At 42.9% G+C, this 15651-nt stretch overlaps 2 protein-coding genes and 1 long non-coding RNA gene across 8 annotated transcripts; 2 read left to right on the top strand and 1 right to left on the bottom strand.

Moving 5' to 3' along the window:
* Window positions 1–493: 493 nt before the first annotated feature.
* Window positions 494–9537, bottom strand: fbxl13 (F-box and leucine-rich repeat protein 13). 6 transcript variants are annotated; one of them, XM_086208745.1, is made up of 22 exons: window positions 9321–9537; window positions 8764–8923; window positions 8568–8674; window positions 7648–7738; window positions 7467–7513; window positions 6552–6688; window positions 6187–6296; window positions 6020–6109; window positions 5219–5317; window positions 4990–5125; window positions 4152–4204; window positions 3950–4050; window positions 3393–3522; window positions 2577–2675; window positions 2329–2449; window positions 2083–2245; window positions 1877–1996; window positions 1652–1775; window positions 1488–1568; window positions 1124–1258; window positions 890–1020; window positions 494–811 (listed from the first exon to the last, which is right to left on the bottom strand). In XM_086208745.1, the coding sequence occupies exons 1-21, from the start codon at window positions 9383–9385 to the stop codon at window positions 937–939; spliced, it is 2253 nt and encodes a 750-aa protein (XP_086064871.1). In that variant the 5' UTR covers window positions 9386–9537; the 3' UTR covers window positions 494–811; window positions 890–936. The 6 variants fall into 6 exon arrangements, 4 of the variants coding, with proteins under 4 accessions (XP_086064871.1, XP_086064872.1, XP_086064873.1 ...); XM_086208746.1 differs by having other exon boundaries at window positions 7467–7510; XM_086208747.1 differs by lacking the exon at window positions 6187–6296 and having other exon boundaries at window positions 6020–6132.
* LOC147258748 (uncharacterized) lies at window positions 3202–4849 on the top strand. Its single transcript, XR_015117042.1, has 3 exons — window positions 3202–3452; window positions 4367–4413; window positions 4505–4849. It is a non-coding gene; the product is annotated as an uncharacterized LOC147258748 (long non-coding RNA).
* On the top strand, window positions 9261–15173 carry armc10 (armadillo repeat containing 10). The gene is made up of 6 exons (XM_086208749.1): window positions 9261–9899; window positions 10692–10837; window positions 10918–11052; window positions 11149–11325; window positions 11565–11636; window positions 12675–15173. The coding sequence occupies exons 1-6, from the start codon at window positions 9626–9628 to the stop codon at window positions 12924–12926; spliced, it is 1056 nt and encodes a 351-aa protein (XP_086064875.1). The 5' UTR covers window positions 9261–9625; the 3' UTR covers window positions 12927–15173.
* Window positions 15174–15651: the final 478 nt, after the last annotated feature.

Here is a 15651-nt window from a genome sequence, read left to right as displayed (position 1 = left end):
TGAGAGGCAAAATGTGCTTTGGGTTTAGTAGCAGTTAAACATTTCAATTTAAAGTTGTTGTAGATGAGATGAATGCGTCTGATTTCCAGCTCCGCATTCATGACTGATGATGGGTGAGCTGGAACAACTGCAGCTTTTCATGTTTATTTCCCCCCACGATACACTGATGCGCTGACTTGTTGACCGTGTATCTTTGAATTTGCAATTGATTACTCCAGCGCTTTTTGTAGCTACTTCAGCAATGCATCTGTGAGCCATCTCAGCTCCTAGCAATCACGTATTTTCTGCATGAAACGCCTTTCCTATAGTTTCAAAACGATACGTTCTAAAAATCAGACTTTAACACCTGAGAGCTTAAGTAGTTGCTGTTAAGTACGACTCAGGCCATCGAATTTGTGAGTCACGGATGTACGTGTCATCCAAAACAGTTTTGTTAGAGGTGAAATGAGCCGTTCTTACTTAATTTATCAATACTTAATTTTTATTACACGTTCTTGATCATTTTCAGGGTGGAAAAACAGAACAGGCCTTCACAGGTTTAACAGTTTTAGTATCTGAGGCTGAACAGTGTAAAAATGCTGTAAATAAAAGGAATGCATAGCATGTTCCAATAAATGATGTAACTCCTTTTTATAGCATTTAATATTCAAAAATTCTGCTGTGATTGTCCAATCCATTGAGCACTGAGCTGTGATGAGTAGTCCCGTTCAATATCCTCTCTGTGCTGCTCCTCACGCGTCACGTCAGTCTTGATGGCGACTGCTGGTGTAGGTAACGTGTTCTCGCTGTTGCACATGTGGCTGCAGCCACCCTGAGGACACACACACACATGCTGATTTTAAACTTACACTGCTAGCTTTTATGGGACATTTCCAGATCTCTTCCTTACTTGGAGATGCTGCAGCAGGTTGCGACTGAGGCTGAACATGGAGAACGTCATCTGAGAAGAAAACAGCCTCTCATGTCTAGCTCTCGCAGGTACTGAGCGCTTTTGAGGTACTGCATCACCATATCTGTCATCTGAGGCAGGAAAAGGAAATGAAGAGACGAGAATCCAACTCATCCAGGTTTATTTTGAACACCTTGGATGGATGGGTGTGTGTGTGTGCGTGCATCTGTATACCTTTGGACAACCTGGCATCCGCAGTGTGACGAGCCCTCGACAGTAAAATGACAGGGCTCTGATGGCCAGGTCAGTCAGAGCTGCACAGCGGGACACATCAACGTGCTGCAGATCGCTCACATTCTTGCACAGATTCTGTGAATAAGGAAGAAAAAAAAGGGTGAAAACACGTGGGGTTTTAAGTGAACTGAAGGAACATCTGAGGGATTTACAAAGAGGTTTTTTCTCAATCCAAATTAAAGGTGCTAAAAATTGGAATATCTGCTCAAATACGGACTTTCTTTACTGATAGGCAGTTTGTGATGTGATGTTGACTTCAAACACCTAAAGGTGCTGCGTGTTGACACTCTAGCGAGAGTTGTACCTCAATACCAATATCTGTGATGTAGACGCACTCCGCAAGAACTAATTTCTTCAAGTGGATTTGTTTAAGAGAAGCCAGTCCCTACAAAAAGAAAATGTTATATAAAGCTGCTTGCCACAAGATGGGACTCTCTTGTGAAAGAATGTGCAACATGTCAGTAGAACCTCATCCTGAATGAGGCAACCGCTGATATCAAGGGAGCGAATGCAGCTACCACTCAGGAGCTCCAGAGCCTTGTCAGTCAGTCCCTCACAGTGACTCAAGTTCAGATGATTCAGCTTGCAAAACCTGGGGAAAAACAATTGCACACGCACAGTTACACACACGCACGCACATATCATAGAAGGCCTGTTGTGATATGTGTGTGTGTGAGTGTGTCTGCAGTATACTTCTGTGCAATCCTCATGACCGACACATCAGTGATGTGACTGCAGTAACTGATGTTCAGCTCTCGCAGTTTGGTGGCTGAGGAGCCTTCGACCAGGTAGTGAATCCCTTCATCACTCACTCTAAAATGCACACAGTAAACACACATAATCTGCACAAGATTAAGGATTCACGATTATAACGTGCTCCAGCAATCAAAATGACTAACTTGGTGCAAAGTGAGATGTCCAGGTATTGCAGGTTGGCGAGGGCGGCCATTGAGTTGAGGCTGGCGTCACTCATCCTGGTGCAGGCTGCAGCGTGGAGTCTGCTGAGGCCTGGTGATCTGCAGCACAGCACCTTCCAGCTGGCGTCTGACACCTGGTTGTTACCTAAAGTGTGGAAGAGACAGAAAGAATAACCAGGCAGGTGTTCACATGGATCTCACGTCTCGACCGATGTAAAATGATCTCACCCTCGATACTGAAAGCCTGAAGTTTTGTTACATCAGCGATGGCTTTGAGGGTGATGTCGGAGAGATTTGGTGCATCAAGAAAGGAAATGGCAGACAGACAGCGGCATTTAGCAATCAGGGCCTGGAAGTAACACCAAAGACACATGTTTCTAGTTTATTCCTGTTTTTTCTGGTCAAGTATACATTGCTGAACATTCCGGATCCTTGATGTTGGCCGTTCACGAAAGGATGAGAATGAACAAACTTACCAAGACACAGCTGTCAGACAGCGTGATCATGTCATCGACAGCAATCTCTCGGAGGGAAGGGCACGCATCAGAAATGTTTCTGAAACCATTTACTGTCATCTAGAAGGAGAGAGGAAAATATGTCTACGCTGGAATGTGAATCATTCTCTTGGATGCACTTTTCCTTGTTGCTCATATTTTCGGGGCCCCGTAAAGTGAAAACACACATCTGGAAACAAACTCGTGAGCATTGCCTGAGGTAGGTGGGTTTTTATGCTGCGGTGCATATGTGTGTTTTGTCCTGCACATGTTAAAAGGGTGGGGGGGGGCGGCGTGGCTCACGCCGTCTGGCAACTGAAGGGTCGCTGGTTTGATCCTCACTTCCCCCGGTGACCATGTCCAAGTATCCTTGAGCAAGATACTGAGCTCCTAATCGCTCCTGATGACCTGCGACAGACTGGTGACCCGTCCAGGGTGAACCCCGCCTCTCACCCAATGGCAGCTGGGATAGGCTCCACCCCCCAACCCTTAACAGATAAGCAGTATAGAAAATGGATGGATGTAAAAAGGTGGTCCAGAGTTGATAGAATAAACCCAGCCCTCAATTTAGTCACAGCTGTCTTTTACTCTCCTGCTGCCTCGGATCTTTGCTCATTCACTCTGAGGTCTGACTGCAGAGGGTGCGCAGCACAAACAAGAGCAGACACGTGCGAATAGCGAGGGGTGGCTGGACTTATCCAAAGCAGACTGAGTGCTGACATTCTGCATTTTCAGAAAGCAAAAAGTGACCTGCAGGAATACGGAATATCTGAAACCAAGAGGAGTCAAACAACTGACCTGAGTGCAGCCGGACACGTTAAGGTGGATGAGATTTTGGAAACCTTTTTGTGACTTCAGGTACTGAAAGCCTTCATCTGTGAATCTGCTGCAGTAGGCCAGACTCAGGTACAGAAGGTTCACACAGTTTCTGTTCAAAAGTTTCAGTTAGTTTAGTTTATACACAGAACGAACAGATTAAGCTGCAAATGAAGCACCAACACCAGGAGTCATGTAACAAGCATGTCTGCACAACATTCCGTTAAAAAAAAAGAACAAAAACTCATGAGAGCTGAAAGTTTTCCAAGATAAGTGATTAACTTTGCACAAACTTCAAATGATGCAATCACGCAGTCAGGGATTTATGTTCTCATCTATCTGTGCCTCTAAATCATTCCATCAGCCAAGCTGCTCTCACACATGAAATACAACCAAGCACTGCGCTGCACAATGGAAAGAAAGTCTGGGAACTAAAAGTCCGGTTAAATGGAGAACGAGAATAGAACATGATGTTGATCACGAGCTTCAGCTGGACCACAAATCTGGTGACATGGGTGTTCTGCAATTTTTTGGTTTACCTTGGCAGGTCTCTGAGAGTGACGTTCGATACAGACGTGCAAGAGAGATTGAGGTAGAGCATGGAAGGACAGGCCTCTGTAATTCTCTGAATCATCTTATCCTGTTAAAGACAAGTGAAAGTATTACCTCCAGCTGCGACTGGATGTAATGAATAAAACAAAAGAATATCATTATCCATGTTAGTACGAATGCTTTACTCACAGTGACATTCGAACACTCGGAGATATTGAGTTCTTGGAGATTTCTGCATTCACCTGAAGCAGAAAAAATGCTGACAATTATAATAACGGGGAGAAAAATGGGTGTTAAAAAATACACAAGTCATTTCTTCAGTTCTTTGCTCTACTCTCTAAGAGTATCAAAGAATGTGGTACTGCATGTGCATGAGGACGGTCGTGTTCTTCTCTGGTTGACAGGTAACATGAAGAGCAAGAACAACAACACGTTGAGAAAATGCCCCCAGGTGTGTGACTACAGGTCATACATGTCATCCTCATGACCAGAATGTGTGCATGTTCATGTTTAAATTATTCATCATATACTGTAATTTTCAGCATCCACTACATGGTGTATTGGCTGCGTCTGCACCCAGGGGTGCGTCACTCTGGCCTGCTGTGTCGCTCCCCTCCTGAACATACAGGCGAGCGCGTGGAGGCATACGTGCAGTCCTACAACAGAGAGTGCCCTAAGGACAGACAGCACAGCAGAGCCGATCCAGACCAGACTGACCCGGAGCTTTGGAACACAGCTCTGGAGGTGCAAGGAGAGTTGGAGGAGGAGCTGGAGCCGAGCCACTTGAGATTACCTCAGAAGTACCAGATTATCAGACTCTCCCGTGAACATCACACCTCAAATCTGCCTTTCTCTGCCTGTTTTGTCAGTGTTTACTCAAATATATACAATATATGATTCAAACATCAATGTTTTGTCCAGTTATTACAGAAAAAGTACTATGAATATCAAATATAAATAAAATGTGAAGAAGATTTCAAGACAAAGAAAGTGTAGAAACAAGCAGGAGTCATGTCTGGGTACTCACTGATGTAGTTCAAGCTGGACCAGTTTAGGGACGTACAGCCACGCAGGTTGAGATGAAGCACAAACACATGAGAGTTCTGCAGGATCTGCTTCATCGTGCTGTCCGATATCCAGTCCTCTTCCACAGAGACGTTGATCTAACAAGGCCAGTCATGAAGAATCAAACTGCTCTCAGATGAACCTACAGAATGTATGAATGAACGGCAGAGGACTCCGAACAGCATACAGACCTCACTCCACAGTGTTGCTGACGGGATGATAATAGACTTCCAAGTACAACAAACTTCAGTACAGTTGAACAAGTCTCTTAATCTGAGATACTGAAAGATCTGAGGACAAAGCAATCATAGAATGTACGTGATTACTCCGAAAGAAAGAGCAGACCTGAGAATTCATGCAAACTTAGAAAAGAAATCCAATTATTCATATTTAAACTTAATTTTACATAACCTGTTGCTGCCTTGGAAATGATATGCTGATGTCAAGGGGACACTAGAGCTGACATGCTTCATGGTGAGGTAATGGGCAGCCCCTTCTTATTTCTCCAAATATGGTCGTGTTGAGGTGATATTAATCATAAGTGGTGCTTGTTTGGAACCCCAAGCCAAGACTGCACTCACTGTGCCAGCAAAAAAGAGGAGGGCTACACTTCAACAGGACTGCGTAAAGCCAACAAGATGAAATGTGGGGCACTAATATCAAACTACTTCGACAGTTACACGAGGACTATAAAAATCTTGCAATTATTTGCTCAGAATCAGTGTTGGGAGAGCAGCTGTCCTTTGAACTTGACATGGGTAAAAGGTGCACTGATGAGCAGAAACACCAAGTGGCTTCAGACAAATTGGATGCATGTGTTCAGAGAGGTTCCCTTTGAGCCTTACGCAACAGTAATGATCTCATCCCATGTTTTGTTTTGAGAGCAGAAAAGGGAAGCTGCTGCAGCTTAAAACGCAGGACCACCCCGTTTAAGTGTGTGTGTGTGTGTGTGTGTGTGTGTGTGTGTCCGGCTCATGGGCTCCAGGAAGTACCTTCAGAGAGAGTCTGAGGGGGAGCTCCGAAAGTCCGTCACATCTCTCACCAGTCTGTTGTTCTTTGCTCCCCTTTTCAATCTCTAACCTCTGCAAAATGAACACCACCCACACTGCAGATGTAGATAATTGATCATTAACCATTTTCAGCTGAATCAACTCCACACCTTAAAATACTCTTTAATCCTCTTGGAATCCTTTGCCACATTTTGCCATGCACCAATGATGCGCTTCAGTCTGGGAGCATTTACAAGTCCTTGAAGTTTCTTGATAGCAGCTAAAGTAAAGGAAATATTGATATAAGCTTCTAAAATTACAGAGGCAATTTTATGATCTTAAATGAAGTTACTTTATACTGCATCTCACAACACATTTACATGAAGTGTGACTGTGCAGGGGACAAATGAGTCACAGGATTGGGCGTACATAAGGAAAGACTTTCACTTTGGACACGTTTCTAAACCTCAGTTTCCTCCTGCTAACAAGTCTTTATTATTACTTTTTCACTCAGAAACATTAAGTGGTCACCTACCAGCCTGGTTCCTCCTGTGTAATCTCACCCAGTTCAACCATTTGGAGAGAACAACCTGCTGACATTTCCTGTCAAAATGTTTTCTTGCCAGCTCCATGGCATCTCTCTTGCTCTTCAGGGTGAACCTCCACCACCTCCTGCCCCCGTTGTAAACACAACCCATCAATAATTCACTGAGCAGAAAACTTTCTTTCATATGGGCCAAATGTCAGCGTAGAGTTACAGCACACTGCTGCTCTCCTTGTATCTTCATGAATACTTGATAAATCCACTCCATGGGATTACCTCGCAAAGTATTAAGGATTATAATCGGAATAAAAAACAGGACTATTTTGACTCTGATGGTTTCCAGTCCAGGCACGTGTGAGTAAATGAGTGAGGAGAAAGACAAAAGGTACTCTAAACATATCTAAGATGTGTCTCTCTGGCTTGGGCCACACCACTTCAGACCAGTCTAAACACAGAATGGTCACATAGTCTATGTCCTGGCTTGTATGGTACACTTGCCTTTTTTTGGGGGGCCTCAGGTGGTTTCAGCTGTGACAGGATACCCCGAAAGAGGCCATACGTTGTAATCATTTGGACCTGACACTATCTGAGGCGATCTGTGTGTTTGAACATTAACATACGTGCCATCGCTTCTCTAGGCCGTTACATGCGCAGGACGAGTTGGCTTGACAGCCGTCCATCACACCCTGAAAACCACTTTGGGCCAGATTCTACACAGGATAGTCACCTAATTTCTGTCTTGTTTATTACATGTCAGGATATATCAGTCAGTACAGAAATAAAAAATCCCTGTGTGTGTGTGTGTGTGTGTGCACGCGTGTGTCTCTGTATTCTATTTTTGGGTCCACAAGTCGAATGTGAAGTGGTTAATCCTTCACTTGACTGTTGTAGAAGAGGCGTACCTACCTGAAGCAAGAGCTTGTTAAATTTTTCCTGTACCAGGAGGACGCCTTCTTATACAAACACAAAAGAAAAGAAACATGAAGTACTACTCATGCAAAACACTTTCTTTTTGAGTTTCAAGAATTTCTCAAAGAAACGTGGCTCTCAACTGGACTGAGACACTTCTACATGGTGCTGCATGTACCACAATGTCATTTTGGTCCGAATGAGTGCCATCCCTAGTTGTTTTCTTCAGGAAGGCTGCATGCTGCTCTCCATCATCCACAAACTTCCACCTCAAAAAGAATAAGGTGGTGAGAAAGTTAAAAATTGATGGTAAACTTATTAGAAATAGTGCAAAGTAACAACGATATCAAAATAAAAGCAGAGATTGCATCTGTGTTTCTGTTCACTAATGCGTGTGTGTTTGTGTGTATGTGTGTGTGTGATGTGTGAGAATAAACAAAACATTTAAATGGTCTTTAAGACATCCTCTTAAAAAGTTCTTTTTAGAGGAACAGGTTTGTGCCTGGTAGGATAACGGTTAGAACACCTAAATCCTACTGAAATTTGACCTTTGCAAGTGAGAAATTTAAAAGGATGAAAATTTGAACTTGCCGAGTTGAGTAAGAACGGTCCTTGGCTTGGAATTTGATGAAGTCTTCAAACGCTCAGGGATATTTCCTCCACCTTAACATATTAATGTTCTTAATATTAAGAATCTGAAGTAAGTATCTTATGTAGAGGGAGCAGATGTGATGTATGACTCTGCTCGAGGTTGTACTCCTAACCAATCATTTCACAGATCATTCATTGTTCTCATTCCAAATACTGCTTTAAACAATAATTATCTCCAAAGCTAAACTGTCTGTAACGACTGAATTGAGCTGTGGACGTCTATTTATAGGGGAGTTGCTTTTAAGATTGATTGATTGATCTCAAGTACTCAAGAACATCCAAGAGAACCTGATGTATTTGTAATCTGTATTTAAAAAGGCATTTATATGAGCTTTTAAAACTTTGACATGAACTTCTAATGTGCAGACCTAAAAAATTATTCATACCCACACAGTTGAAATAAGTTCAATGTCTGTATCACACACCAAAGAGAAAAGCTCAACCTACCAGTCAACGTCCTTCAGACTATCATGCCCCTGGTAGTTGGTAAGAGCATTTTTAATAAACTGGATTGGGTCATTAGCACTGGACAGACATGCAGCCTCCAGTAAGGCCTGTTGTTAGAGAAAATGAAATATGTCAACGAACTTTTAAGTGAACCGAGCATACAAAAATACATTTTCCATCTAAAAACAGTGTTTACCTTATAGACCTCTGACAGTTCATACTCAGTGAATATAGGTTTTCCTGAGGCCATATCATCCTGGGATATATTCATGAATATGAAGGAGCATGTTGAGTGCCACAGTGCCCGATTAGATTCACTCTGATGACTCGCTGCTGCCAGAACAAAAGGCTGTATGCTGTCAAAGAAGTCAGAATTTAGTAAACAAGGAATTGCCTTGTCCACCATGATGGTTGCGTGCTGTCAAAGCCTCCTCTGTTCTCTGATCTGACTTTAATCTATGAGCATCAAAGCTGTCCAGGCACAGTCCTGACCAGAGCCATTTGGTCCCGGCTCTCATCTCAGTTTAGTCTGTTACGTTGACGTTGCCAAGTAACCCCGCACGACTAATTGAAGTAGACTGATTTAATGTTGGACAACCAATTTTTATCCTGCAGTGCCTTACCGCCAGAGAGCCAACCCTGTTGTATTTGTTCACTACAAACAGCCTCCCAGCTAACAGTTGGTCCACTTTATAAACTTCGACAATACATTTTAAGTATGATACAAAACTTGTGTGATGGCGAGTGCGTTACCCAGCGTAACAACCCCGCTCGTCACTCAGGGAAACCTTTGGTCGGCCACCCCGAGCGACCTGCATGGATTGTTGACAACTGTGGCTTATCAGCCAACTTGCTGAGGACTCAGGACGATGAAGCTCCCACAATTAGTTGTGATTCATTTAATATCGGCTTCGATGGTTTATCTGTCTCACTAAAGAGCCGGGTTAGTTAACTAGTTAGTTAACGGATCCGTCTGATAACGTTAGATATTAGAGCGTCTGAAGATTAACTCTTCTGCTAGCTAGCTAGCCGGGATTAGCTAAAGACCCAGCAGCAGCATGGGCGATGCCAGTGTAACTCCCAGGCTCGGCAATATGAAGGCTTTGCTTGGAATACTTGCAGGAGCTGGAGCTTCTTACGGAATATACAAACTTATAAGCGGGGGAGGCTTCAAGAGGATCAAGAAAACTGCTAGTAGTGAAGCTCCGGGTGTCAGGAGCAGCCAGCCCGGTGAACGCACCATTCAGCCGGGGAGCCTGCTGGCCAAAGTGTCGGGACTTGATGTCTTATGTTCCCGACCTGTTAACACCGACAGTGTGGATGTTGCATCAGGTAAGAGCTGATAAACCCGGGCGATGCTTGTTTTATCTATAATCAAATGTAGTTTTATGAAATTGGTAGAAATATCGAGGTGATGAATGGTCGGCTGATGCGGGCTGGTGAGCCAACATACAGTCCCTGTATCTAGTTGTTTTTTTTTGGGGGGGGGGGGGGGGGGCATTCGATATAACACACTAACTTAATAGTAATAGCAAAGAACGACCACATTTTCTGAAGTTAAATTTTTTTTATGAATCAAATGTTAACACAGGTAATATATAAGCTCTTTAAAACATTGTCAATCTGCATAAATCTAAATATAAAACAAATTAATATGTTTTCTATAATGTTTAGGTCATCTGCATCTGTTCTTTCAGTCCCAAAAACATTATTATGGACGTCATTGAAACACAACTTAAATATTTCACTTGAACGCAGAGAAATATTTAAATATGTGACATGTTAATTCCCTGTTTTCTAAAGTAGATGATGAGGCTGACTGCAGACACAGTTGTTTTGTTTTTTTTAAGTCAGCCTTTTGTAGGCATGCATCGACGAATGATGATTGTCTCTAAATGCCCCATCATCAGCCCCACCTCCAGGAGCTAAGCTACCTCTAATGATGTTTGTGTGTTTCAATGATGCAGCAGCCATACCTTTTGTTTCTTAAGAACTCGATGTAAACTATAACAATCTTGTCTGCATATAATAACTACAGTTAGTGGGAGGATAGGTCGTCTTTGCTGCAAATAAGATTTTAATGGCATAAAGTGTGCGAGTTAGATGACACCATTTGCTTGGCAGGTGACATCATCCACCAGTCTTCCGGTAACCTGGAACCCCAGCACCTGAGAATGCTGCTGTCCTGTCTTCAGACCTGCAGTAGTCCGTCAGACAGGTGTCGGATCCTGCTTACTTTAGGAAATGCTGCCGCTTTTACTGTCAACCAGGTACAATCATTTTGGAGCTGTTGTTGTGTAGTGTGAACAAATTGTCATGGTTTCTTCTTACTCCGTTATCCGTTCTCCAGAATCTTATCCGTGAATTTGAGGGGATTCATATTATAGCTGGCTTCCTCTCTGACCCCGCGCCGGAAGTTAAAGTGCAGACTCTGAATGCTTTGAATAATCTGTGCATGAACATCCAAAACCAGGAAGAAGTAAAGGTACGCAATTATTGATTGTATGAGTTGCATCCCTCCCTCCCTCCTGCTTTAGTTATGTATTCCTGTTTGTTAAAGATAATCCCCCTGTCTTTGTAGGTTTATGTGTCACAAGTGCTGGAGTTGATCGAGATGTCGCCAGTGAATTCTGACCTTCAGCTTGGTGCTCTGAGGCTGCTGACGAACCTCTCTGTCACAGACAAACATCAACACTTGCTGAAGGATTCAGTTACACTTTTACTCTCTCTGCTCGTCGTGAGCAATGAAACGTTACAGGTTAATTGTTGCAGATATTCTTGTCCCTCAAAAACTGATAATCAATGTTGGAAGTTATTTTAAGCAATTCTCACTTTAAAGATATACAATGTTTTAATATCAATGTGAGATATTCAAAGTAGTTGAAAAACATAAGATCATGTTTTTGAAGCGTAGTGCACTTCATGACAGAAGTTATTTAAAATGTGTCTGGGAATGCAGTATGAAGACATGATGAACTTGTAATTTTTATCTTTCAGGTTCAGGCTTTGAAAGTTCTTGTGAACTTGTCCTCCAACCCAGATATGATGGACGATATTGTTCAGGCTCAGGTAAGATTGAAGGAAGGAAATATCTGATTAAAGTTTTTACAGAGGCAACAGCGACCTCTACTGCCACAGGAGGTAATTACAGGATGCTGCTCTATTGCAGTATTCTCTGATATTTTTGGATACTGCAATATTCTAATTGGCAGAACTGGTAAAAGAGACTGAGACAGAGGAAAATAGAGTTTTGATATGAGGTGAAAATTTTGGTTGGAGTGTTGTGACACTTCTGCTGTGCTGCCGTGCAAAGGTTCATCACTGAACCATAGTCAGTGTTGCTGTAGGACCTCAAGGTGCTTTCACACCTGAGTTCTGGGCTGGTGGGTTGAGGTGTGAAAGAAAGTGGACCGATGTAGGAAAAGAACCAAAGAGCATGAATTTCTTTTTCCTTCATGGTGGTGCCATGACTACTAGGACACGTGTGTTCGCTGTATCATTCGTGTTGACCCTCTGTCTTGAAAGCAAGGAGGGACGGTGTGATTTTATTTAAAAACTCTGCTCGCTATGACAGGAAGACCTTGTGTCACACGGCACGTTATTAAAGACGTGCTTGTGGAATTCTGGAAGCTTCTCTCTTCTGACCTTGTGGCGTTTACGTCTCCCAAACACTTGATGTGAAAGTGACGTAAATCTTGATGTGAGTCATACATTAGTAAGCAAGGAACAGATTGGACAGTGACAACACCTTCCAAAACTGCATAAATCATTGAAGCTCCGGTTAACCTCAGGCAGGCAACACTTGGTGAGATTGTGTTTGGGTTGCTTGCGGACGTGTGCTGCTTCTCCCAGATGATCACACCTCATCAATGTAAGTTAACCAGTGCTTGAACAGACGTTTCGGGTGCTGAGTAGGAATGAAAACACCACCATTCTCTCCATAACACATCAGTGAACCATCAGAATGAATGTGGGTAGAATATTTGCATAGTCATAGTCTTTATTTTGAATAACAGATTGCACTTTTCTGAAAACCTTATGTGATTACAGCCCCCGGCACATTATGAATCCTCATTTTAATGTTGTTCTTGTGTTCTTTTGCTTCAGGCTCCAGCTTCTGTTGTGCTGCTTTTTGATGCACAAACAGCCTCTGCGGTGCTTCTGCGACTGCTGACATTCGCAGGCAACTTGAAGGCTTGGAGGCCCTCGGTTCAGGTCGCTGATGAACTGAGACGGAAACAGGATTGTCTTTTCCGGGTTATGTTAGACGAGTCGTCCCAACTCCACAGTAGACTGGTCCAGCTGCTTTCACACCCTGAGAGGGAGATTCAGGCACAGGTGGCCCGTATCTTGACATAGACCCCCTTCTCGGCGCCTCGTCTCCATGTACAGCTTTTGCCTCCACAGACTCTGCCAAAGTCATCAACACACTTCCAGTGAAATTATGAATTGTTGACATTAACCTGAAGAAGGGAAGATTGTAGATTCTCAGCTTGCACTCAAACTCACTGCAGCTTTCCCTTCATAATTTACACACACAACTAAATGAGTTCCACCTCACACGCCACTCCTTGGTCTCCCATTTCTTATCTATAAAATACAATGGGCATGTATGCAGGGCAACATGTGGTGCGGCTGTGTGCCAGCCATGTTTGAGGAGGTGTCCAAGAGATTTTAAGCAGGATACTCCAAGTGCTCTGCTGATGACATTGCCAGTTTTTTCAGTATTTTGACATTCTCAGCTTCACTGTGTCATTACCGCTGCGTCACATTGCCTCTAATACAACAGAGTAGCTCAGGAAGGAGTCCTACAACATGACGCTATGTTGTCTGATATGAATTTCACTCGCATCCATCGGTGAAGGCGCTAGGCAGTAGGATGGGTTGCATTGTCATTGACAGTAGGTGCTGCGGTGTTAGCGCTTCAGGGTCGTTCAGAACGGCCTCAAATTCCCACAGGATTGTGTTGTCAAAGTCCTTTGCACTGAGTTAGCTGGTAGCATAACGTTAGCTTTGTACTTTTTCCACTTACCCTTTCAGCATCATGAAAGTGGTGTTCATTTGTGAAGAATGTTACAGAACTTTACAAATGTGAATACTAAATGTGCTGTCATCAACTTTTGTTTGCCACAACGCTTGTTTTCAGTACAAATCCAGAGTAAAAATCCCGTCCAGGGAACCCAAGGCTATGCTAACCTAGACTGGCCCACAAAAATGCATCAATGCCCTGCAGTGTTCTGTGCCATTAACAGAAGCCTGTGATGCATCAAAATTAATTATTTCAATGGCAAATTGAGTATTTCAAATAAAAAAGCAAGCCTGAATCTAATTAAAAGTCCCAAGTCATTTACGTTCAAAGGGAGATTGTAGCGTGTATCACAGAAACTGTTCTCAGTTTGAACACCCACTTTTTCCAAATTGGAGGCATCACAGCTCAAAATCATCCAGGTAGCCACCACTGGGGGGTGGCACCTAAATAGTTATCACAAGGGATTAGACTCCACCAGCTGTGCTGCCCCACTTGTTTTCCAGCTGTATTTCAGAACACATCTTCATTTTTTCCCCCTGCCACCAAAGTTTTATTAGAGACTATTTCCCAGCAGACATCCTCTATCCTGAGAACTTTTTTTTTAGTTTCTATGAAAACAAAATTCAGGTCAAATTTGTAAACCCAGTCCCACTGCCAAGAGGTTTTGTAGAGAATGTGACGTGATGACTTCAGCATCAAGACCCCAAGTACCAGCTGTTGTGAAGTATTTGGAGCTTTTCATGCCAATTAATGGATGTGCCGCAGAGCTGGTCCTCGCTAGCATATTGATACATTTTCCTACTAAATCTTAGTATTTTTCTTAGTGAGTTGAAAGAATGTCTTCCCCTCATCAAGGAGAGACAGCCGAGGTGGTTGGGGACCTGCTGAAGACGCTAACGAGCTGAGGGTGCAGTTGTACCCGTAAGACAGACTAGAAACACCAGCAGCACCTCCTGGGAGGAGGTGGGGGCGATCACGGTGGACATCCGCAATGAACATTTCCCAGAGGTGCAGCACGCTGATGCTGCTTCGATCCTGGACCTGTAACCAGTGGGCTTGACCATGATGTGTGAACACTTTTATTCCTAAAATGTTTGTCGAATGTTAAACTAAAGCCTGATGATGTGAAGTTATGAACTCACTGCAATATGAAAGACTGAAAGTGACAGCTCTACGTGGCTTCTAACTGAAGCTGACCCATTGAATGATATTTACAGGGGGTGGAATGTAGGCACGTACCTCTGAGTCGCATGAAGAAATATGACAGTTATAATTTTCAAGGGTGTTATGGCATGAACCTTTCCAGACTTGTAGAAATGCTACACATGTTTTACGTTTGGACACTGACTTCTTAAATGTCTCAGGCAACATGGTTTACCAGAACATATGAGTTGTGGAAGCTGATTTACCTCTGACTTAAATTATCCTATTTATTTAGTTAATGGGCATTTTGAATATAGAATAAGAAATTTGTTTGTTATGTCTGTTTAAATAGTTCAATAAATGCCCCATAAGATGTAGTATTGTTCTTATTTCTCATGCTGAATTAAATATCTCACAGCCCTATGGCTTTGGCTTTGTCAGTAACAAAACTCTGCATCTTGAAAAGGTTATGGTATTAATCCCAATGAAAGAGTAAAAATGAATGTATTTGATATGACAATCATTCCATCGTGACTTTAGAAGAGTGAATCTGGGTTTGTTTCCAGATGCAACTCAGAGAAGCTTATTTGTGTTTAATTTCCTGCTGATTAGATCTCCTGGAAGGTCTCCTCTTAGGTCTCTCCCCGAAATGTTCTCACAAATCAAATACAGACGGAGAAAGCTGAGACATCTCCACCTTGATTAAGTTCCCCAGTAAGGAAAGTATCCCTGAGAACACTTGATCCTACATTACCCACAATGCAACTTGAACGCATATTTCATTGTTACTTGAATGGGGGGGAAAAAAATGTACGTCTTTTAAACTTCACATGGAAACTGTATGTTTAGTTGCTCTGCAAAAAAAAAAAAAAATCCTAAACCTGCAACGCTTCCAATTTGGATTTACTGCGA

This window comes from Aulostomus chinensis, chromosome 7 (genome assembly GCF_037954235.1).
Source record: "Aulostomus chinensis isolate RoL2024-O1b breed Wild chromosome 7, RoL_Achi_v1.0, whole genome shotgun sequence".
Taxonomy (NCBI): Eukaryota; Metazoa; Chordata; class Actinopteri; order Syngnathiformes; family Aulostomidae; genus Aulostomus; species Aulostomus chinensis.
The sequence above is the reverse complement of the archived record's forward strand: the minus strand, read 5'-3'. Positions and strand labels throughout refer to the sequence as shown.